General features: G+C 44.5%; 1 protein-coding gene across 2 annotated transcripts in view; it reads left to right on the top strand.

Moving 5' to 3' along the window:
- The window catches only part of TMEM229B (transmembrane protein 229B), a 69,115-nt gene extending 62,947 nt beyond the window's left edge, over positions 1-6,168 (top strand). The window contains exons 2-3 of one of the 2 annotated variants that reach the window (XR_003093520.1): positions 4,189-4,230; positions 6,050-6,168. Coding sequence is in view for 1 of the 2 variants with exons in the window: in XM_025201351.1 (XP_025057136.1) it covers positions 21-524 (504 nt within the window). In the remaining variant the exon portion in view is untranslated. Of the gene's footprint in view, positions 3,896-4,188; positions 4,231-6,049 lie in introns of those variants that run through there. The other variant, XM_025201351.1, reaches the window with a different exon arrangement.
- Positions 6,169-8,842: the final 2,674 nt, after the last annotated feature.

The raw sequence follows: 8,842 nt of genomic DNA, 5'->3' as shown, positions 1-8,842 counted from the left end.
TGCTGAGATTGTGTGGATGGATGGCTGCTGCAGAGCCCCTTACTGCTTTCTCCCGATGGTACCTTTATGCCATTCATGGTTATTTCTGTGAGGTGATGTTCACAGCTGCCTGGGAGTTCGTGGTCAATTTTAACTGGAAGTTCCCAGGCGTTACCAGTGTGTGGGCACTCTTCATCTATGGCACCTCCATCCTCATTGTTGAGAAGATGTACCTGTATCTGAAGGACAAATGTAACATTATAGTGCGCTGCCTCATTTATACCCTCTGGACTTATTTCTGGGAATTCACCACTGGCTTCATCCTGCGCCAGTTTAATGCCTGCCCGTGGGACTACTCACAGTTTGATTTTGACTTCATGGGCCTCATCACTCTTGAGTACGCCATCCCATGGTTCTGTGCTGCTTTCATCATGGAGCAGCTGGTTATCAGGAACACCCTGCGCTTGCGGTTTGATGAGAATGCTGAGCCAGGGGCTCCCACTGCCACTGTCACCTTGGCTAATGGCCATGTCAAAACTGATTGAATGATGACTGAGAACCACACTTACAAACTAGGAGAACCCATCCCTATGCCAGAAACTGTCATCTCTGGCTTCAAAGACTACTATTTCCTGTATGATAGCTACATAAACTCCTTTATAATGAGGTGTGCATGGGAATATACCAGAATAAAAGCAGAACCAATAGATTTTCTATGGATTTTACTCTTTTGGCCACAAGGACCAGTGTCAGCTACTTATTAGGTAGTTTCTGATTTTAACTTATTATGGACAAAACAGTCTTATTACTTACATTTTACATTATGTGGAGAAATAAGAAAAATGCTACAGTCGTAAGTGTATACAAAAAACCCACTAGTGGATGGGCATGGATGCGCCAGCTAAATTAGTGATTGGCTTATTCCATTAGGCAATATTCAGGTGCTTGCTTGCAACCAATACCTCCCATGGGACCTGAGATGCTGCAGGGCCAAGGAAAATTCATCTGCTGTTGAGGACAACTTAGCAGTGGCACTCTACTGGGGAGGTTGACTGTTTCCTTTCTTGTGGTCCCCCTGGCCTTCCCAGGGGGTTCTTTATTGCACCACAATACATTATGGTGCTGGACATCTTATGGAATTTATATAAAATTTACACTTTTTGAATTCTCAATCCTGATGCTCAGTAAAGAGCTCTTTCTTTTTCTTTCTTTTTTTTCCCCTAATAAAAGGCCCTTTTTGCTAAGTGAATTCTACCATAATCTGTGCAATCCAAATCTTGGCAAAGGGGCCAAAAAGAGAGAGAAAAATAGCTGAAGTCTTCCCATCTCTTCCTTCCTGTCCCAGAAGAACTCTCAGAAGGGCTGATCCGGGTTCCAGCTTCCGTTCCAACCATGCAAACCCAATGGAGACTGTAGACATCACCACAGGTTTCTGCCTTCCTTCCCAGGAATGTCTCTCTTACCAACAACACTGATGGCTTAATGTTGACTGCAGCCCTTTGCACTGACTGAAGTCAAGGCCCTCATGTGTCTATGACATCAACCAGGAGTCATATAGAGTCCTCTGGGATTGACTACATTGCCTTCCATTTTCAATGTCTCAATTTTGTCCAGTGTTCTCCAACTGCTGAAAGCAGTATTTTTTGTTTTCCCTTCCCACACACTATTTTAACTTAGTAAAGCAAACCCTCTCCATAAAGCTTATTTTGGGTGTGGGGGAAGGGGGGGATACACTGTATGACCTGATTTTGAGGGATATGTAGAAAAATAATTGTTATTTTCACCTGTTTTTCACCTTCCTTCAGATGTGGGTGCAGCGGCAGGGGGGGCAGCAGGGAGTTAGTCTGCAAGTACTGTACGTTCATTAAAGAGCTACATGTGCTATGGATAGTTTGAAATTCAGCCAATGAGGAATGACCCCTTAGGCTTTGAGAGATGGGCAGCATGAAAGATGAATAGCTCTAGCAGCCAGGGATTTTTTGCTCTGAGGACTCTTCTTGCCTGTTGTAATTAGCAAGAAGGACAGAGTTTCTAAAACAGCAGATATTTCTTGCTTAAGAGCTTTATGGGGAGAGTGTGCTGGAATTAGACATGTGGGGTCAGTTTAACTTCGGGTGTTGTTCCACTAAAATCTAAGGAGTGGCACCAGTGATGAATTTGGCTCATGCTATGAAGCTGTTTGGGCAGTTGTAGAGTCTGTCTCTTCTTTTGTGTTGGGAACACTTGGATTATTTTGGACTGTTCTGCCCTGCTTGTGTTCAGCCCATAAACTTACTCATTGTCATGTGGTATCCTGTTCCAGAGGGAAAAGAAACTCTGTTGCTGGGAATGGAATGGTTTGTTGGTTGTGCTCTTTTTTTATGAGAGAATCAATTCATGCAATGTTAATCTTTTCTGTACCACAGAGAGTATGATTATTTTATTCCTGTCTAGGCCCCTCCTCACATGACATCCATTGCCGGCAATGGACATGTTAAAGCTCTGGAGTCCAGGTGTCAATTAGATTGGCTCTGCAGTATGCAATGCTGCCCGACTTACCCAGAACACACAGATAGGTATTGGTGTTCCCATTTTACAGTTCATTAAATTACTTAAGAGAAAAAAGAAAAACTGAACAGAAACGTGTTTTTCATGCTCTGATGCTGATACTGTGAAATCAGAGAAATAATAGGTTTGGTTTATCCACCATGTAAATAATGGTTTCAAGGATTTAGAACCATGCAAAAATAGTCACCTGGGGTGAATGAGAGGGATGTGTAATTTGTACACAGGATAATCGCTGGGAGCAGAACTGTGGTTCTTTGAGGCAAATTTGTGGGGGCATGGTAGATGAAGTACAGAGGGAACTGGGACATGTCTATCCATTGTGGCAGTTGCATTCATGAAACAATGGTGTCAGGGGAACTAGAAGCAGTGTCTAAATTCAGATAGCCCTCTTACTGCTCTGTTTGATTCTGGTGTAGCACTGCCTTCCACACACTGTCTGCATTAGCTCAGACCATTAGCCTTATAGAAGGTTGCACTGAAATACTGTGTCTCCAGAGCTGGCAACAAATATTTAAAGAGTGTCACTATGATTTGGCAGTAGACAAAGTTAGGACTTTATAGTGGAGGCAGCTATCCATAGCAGCACCAATGTGTCCTTTGGTTTTAGAAATCCCCACACAGTGACATCATTTTTGCACACCTGCATAACAATGTGCTGTTCACACTAAGGAAAGTCCAAGAAACCTTTGATGTGTGTGTATATATTATGCCACTTGGGTCCTGTTGCCACAGGTGCACCACTGTGGCATCTGTGGAAGCTTATTTTACACCAATGATACTGACAAATACCTTTCAGATACTGTACCCTTGTGGGAGTCTGATTTATACACAGAAGCACACCTTACCTGCAGTTTGTAGACCAGGAACTGAGCCCACCAGGCCCAACACCTTCTTTAATCGCCTTAAAATGCCCACTACATGACTCATGCTATCACTAGGACTTCTTTAATGCCATTACACCCCTGGCAACTTTCATTGGCCAGAATATCAAAAGTGCTCAGCTCCTTGCACCTCCTGTTGCTATTAATGGCACCTGTTGGATACTAAACATTTTTGAAAATCTGGTTATTCACCACGCTATGCAGGTCTCACTCATGTTTACAAAGAACACTTTCTTGTCAGAGGCTTACCCATTCTACTTTATCTCCCTTTTACTACACATAAGTAGTCCTGATAACATCTCACAACAATGGCATCCAAAATGCATTATACCAAGGGCCATGGTGGCAACTGAGTAGGAGCCTGGGAGTGGGGCCTAATTTGCAGAGACATTTACATACAACAATGATCAAAAATAAAACGCACAAAAGCCTAATATTTGCTTGTACATGTATCTTCCTCGATAGATTAAAATTGCCTGTTTGAGTTCACCAGCAATAAAAACTTGTGACTTATCCATTTTGTCCTCACTCCTCGGCTACTGGGAGTGGGTGGCCCAAGGCTGTGTTTTTGGGTAGGAGGGCAAGTCTTCAGACTCCCCTGTTATGTATTTCTATAACACCTGTCATCCTAAGGGAGTATAAAGCATTTCACAATTTATACTGGTGCCCGTGCATAAGCACCAGCTCAGATGCCATAGATTGTTCATGTTCCAATGATCTTGCCAGATGAGAATGGTTGCTATTAAAGCAGTTAGCTACACTATTTTTTTTTTCCTTTTAGCATCATGATCCGGATACGTGTGCTTGTATGTACCAGGATCTGGTAAGCCTTCACATTGCCTTTGGTCTTAGTCCACCTTGTAATCAAAATCCCCTTGGACAGAGATAATTCGGTTAAGGCTTTGCTTCAATAGTCATGTGAAAATAAAAGTAGGTGAAGAAAGCCTGAAAAGTTTAACAGATTTGGAATTATAAGTGGGTAACATGAGCCTTCCCAAGGTCTGCAGTATTGTTCCTCCGTGATGCTTTTGCCAAAACCTATGCTGAGGGAGAAGGGACTCTTATTCAATTTGAACTTTTGCCCTTTCTGTATTATGAATTCAGCTCACAGGTTTCTAGTACACTGTGCATTTAAAAAGTGCTCTGTTTTTAGCTTATTCTGGCCTCTGAAGGGATGCAGCATAGAGTACATTCAAGAGGAGATTTTGAAAACTGTTGCTGTCTCTGCTTTCAGTTCCTCCAGATTTCTATCCATGTTCCTCAGCTCACAAATAAAATATTCTCTCCTGCCCTGACCCTTAACAGAAGGATCTCATTGTGATCCCTGCTTTTTGACTCGCATCTCTTATATTAAATGAAAGCGTCTCTTCTGCCATACAATCCCCTCCAAAGCCAACAGCTTCTCTCACTATGCAACAGCTTTAACCCAGTTCCAAAATGCAGCCTAGAAGAGAAAATTATGGAGCAAATAGGAACAAGAGCTGTTGTTCAACTTTGTGGGAAATGGCGCCTGACATTTCTTTGTTTTACAGGCCCCAAATAAGCTTTTTATAATCTGAAGTTATTGGCAGGGTTTTTCCATTCTCCTTGGGAAATCCATATACTGGCAACCCCCACTTAATGCTCTTAATTGGTTCCCCAAAAAATTGAGCGTTAAGTGGAACAGCATTAAGCGAAATGCATTTTCCCATTGGAATTAATGTAAATAAATATAATTCATTACCAGGGCCCCCAGCAGCAGTGACATGAGCACCTGGTAGCTCAGGGCCATCTTGGCCAGCACTGTACTGTTGCCGCCCACCTGGGCCCAGGCCGAGGAGGCGGTGCTGTTGGTCCCTTCCATGCTGGGCAGCTGCGATCACAGTCACTGTGAGTCATAGCGCGAGTCATAGCCCTGCTTCACCTGGCCCAGGTGTGGGTGGGCTAAATTGCACAATGAGGCTGCGCGCCGCCAGTGCACTGTGGCACTAAGGTACACTACTTGCTTGATGCCCAGAAGAGTTCATAGATTTATAGATGCTAGGGTCAGAAGGGACCTCAACAGATCATCGAGTCCGACCCCCTGCCTAGGCAGGAAAGAGTTCAGATGCCCGCAGCCAGGTGCCTATCCAGTCTTCTCTTAAAGACCCCCAGTGTTATAACAAAGCTTGCTGAACGGTAAGTGGAATCAGTTATGAAAGCAAAATGAGCATTATAGCAAAATAGAGCTAAGTGAAAGAGTGTTAAGCGGGGGTTACCCGTATTACCTTCTAGGGGCTAAAGGCCTTTAAGCAAACAGAACTGGGTCTTTTAGCCCAGGCAATAGTTGATGCTTTTAGATCCAGGATTCTGAGACTCAAAGCAATTCACCCTGAGGTAGCATGTTACATTCACATCAGCTGGGGGTTATTTCACCTAGGGTCTGCCTACTTGGCACAGTCCCCTATGACCTTCCAAGTGGAAAGAGGCTACAGTGGCATGAGACGCATGCAATCCCTGCTCTTCTGGGGGCGTACACTTGGCTGGCAGCTCTCAAAGTAGTCAGTGCTTACTTTGGAAGGGCCATGGCAATGGATAGGGTAAAACACAGGATACCTGCGTTGAATTTAAAGTGGCCCTATCCTGCCTATGTTGTGAATTTAACACTACCTGCTGTTTTTCAGGAGAGAGGCCTTCCTGGAATGCAGCTGCCTGCCCTCACTCATAGGAAGAGACATGTTAAATGTCTTGCCTGCGAGACGCCGTGTTCTTTGGGGTCCTAATAAGAGTCTAATTCTTCTGGAGACCAAACATTAAAAGAGAGAAGGCAAGTGAGATGCTCCAGCTACAACTTTTCTTAGTCGTTATGGTCTCATGTAGGTTGCTCTGATTGGTGACTGAAACAGCCTTGCTAAGATTGTAGAGACCAGATGTGGATGAGGTTAATGCAACTCATCCTAACTTCCTGTCAGGCCTCTGAGTGTAGAGGCTGCAGGTTTCACTGTGGCTAGAGTGCTGTGCTGGTGTCTGGTCAAGCTGGTCTGTGGCCAAATTGCACCTGTGGACTACCCCCACATTGGATCTGGCTTGCAGACTGACCCCATGCCACTCATCTGGCTCATGGGTCTGGAGGGTTGGGCACCACTGCATAACACTGTCAGGAAATGCAGTTTTTAAACAAGAGCTTCCAGTGTCTTGTTTTGATCTGTATTTATGCTTTAATTCAGGTGTTTTAGGTATCTAAATATCTAGTAAAGTTTTTTACTGTGTACCTGTCACTGTAGCTGAGCAACTAATACTGTAGCAAGGGAGCAGAAGCTGAACATAAAAATAACCTACTTATCACAAAAGCTATGCCATGCAAATGAACTGTTGAATATTCATCAACCCTGCAAGTTGAGATGTTGCATCATTTGCATATCTCTGCAACTTTCTGGGCCTTTAGCCATAACAGGCTAATGTTACTACTTGAGTTGGATTTTTCTTTCTATAACGGCTGCCTGGCTCCCAATTCATCCCGTGACACCAGTCTAGAATGGTGGGTTTTTTTCTGGATGTTTTGTTTAACAACAGGCCTTGTCCTTCAGTAGTATCTTCCACCTAAGGATCTCAGTGCTTCATGCAAATTAATAAATTAAGCCTCATGTCAGCCTTGTGAAGGTTGGTTGGGATTATCTCTGGTTGACTGGTGGTGGGCTTAAGGTACAGAGGGGTTGAAATAGCTACTACGACTTTGGAGCTGGTATTCTTCAAGACTATAGAAGATCTGCTGAGTACTTGAAAAATGAGCTTATGAGTCTACTCTTGCTAGAAAATGTCCAGATTTGGAAAGCAGACAAATGATCCCTCATGAGGTTTCCTGGCTTTCAACAAATAGAGCTGAGGTAGGAACAATGTGCAGGTCACTCAGTTTGTCTCCCAGCTGGCCCTGGTTGCCTGGGTTGCAACTGTCTGTTGCTCCCTGAGTGCCCTCAGCTGGCCCCTGTTAATGTGGTCCTGGCTGCTGTGTATAGCTAACAGCCCTCACAATGCTTTGTGGGTTCTTAACCAGGAAGGGTTTCTTTTCCCTCTGTTTGGTCCTAGTGCTCTTGCTTCCTGACACTGGACACGTCTACATGAGATGCTATGTAGCCATAGCGATGACTGTGTACTAGCTTGGTCCTACAATAGCAAGGTTATGCTATTGTACTTTCAGGGAAAGGGACCCTAATGACAGAAAGGACACAGCAGGGATATAGATCAGATGCTTGTTGTTTTTACTGCGCAGTAGCTTGGGAAAAAACCTGCGCAGCGTCGGGACTGCACAGGAATGGCAGTTACTGCGCAGTCATTTAGTACTTGCTAAGCAACTGAACATCCAGCATAAATGTAGACACCCCGTCTGAGTGCCCTAGGTTTGTTCCTGACCCTTGGCTCGTGTTGACCCTCTTCCTAGCCTGAACCTGTGCCCTGTTCCAACCTGAATTCTTACCTAGCTCTTGCATACACCTCTCCCTGCTCTAGCTTTTGCACCTGCCTGCTTCTGTCCTGGATTTCTCTGTTCTTGCGTTGCTGGTTCCTGACTGTTCCTGTTCCTATTCCTGGCTTGGACCTCCCAGATTGACTAATGGCTTGCCTCAACCATGAACCTATCTTGATCCCTGGCTTGGTTCCTTGGACTCTGACTGATACTTGGTTTGTGATGCTCAGCTTTGGCTCTTGGACTGCTGGTATTGTGGCCTCTTTGGCTTGTGGCCTTCCTTGGATCTTGGACTCCTGGTTTGTTGACCTGTGGCTTCAGATCTCAGATTCCTGGTATGGTGACCCTCAGCTCTGGTCTCCTAAGCCTGTGCTCTTAACAACAAAACCCGAACCTCTCCAAGGCCAAATCAACCCATGACTGTGATACTGACCTTATGGTTGCAGGTCACTTTTGACATGCTCCCAAGTGTCCTCAACACTGTTCCAAATCAGAAGAATCTAATTCTTCAGGGCAGGGGTCCAGCAAGATGAAGGTTCAGCATGCCTTTGTATCTGTCTCCTGTGACCCTGGAGCAGTGCAGTTTGAGAGTTTTCCTTGAAGCAGTGGGGGTTGGAAAGCAAAGACCTGAGGGATATCAGAGGATTAGCCAACTTCCTGTCTGAGCCAAAGTGCTGTATTCTGCTCACATGTTCTGAATTGTCCTTTTTATATTTTCCAATTATGTCTGATTGTTGTCCCATTAACTATTTCCATTTGTTGTCATTTATCTTATCCTGTGGTAGCATGCAGATCCAGTCAGGGTGAAGGACCCATTCTGCTGGGCATTTTGTAGGTATATTTGGAGGCGCACACATCTATTTTGGTGTAGTATTACCAGAATTATCACCAGAGTGGGGTTTACATGCTCAAGGTGCTAGATTCAGGCCAAGGTTATGCTATTGTATTTTCAGGGAAAGGGACCCTAATGACAGAAAGGACACAGCAGGGATATAGAGCAGATGGCTATTTTCAACCC

Source organism: Alligator sinensis, unplaced genomic scaffold (genome assembly GCF_000455745.1).
Source record: "Alligator sinensis unplaced genomic scaffold, ASM45574v1 scaffold768_5, whole genome shotgun sequence".
Taxonomy (NCBI): Eukaryota; Metazoa; Chordata; order Crocodylia; family Alligatoridae; genus Alligator; species Alligator sinensis.
Note: the sequence above shows the minus strand (reverse complement) of the source record. Positions and strands in the feature narration are given on the sequence as shown.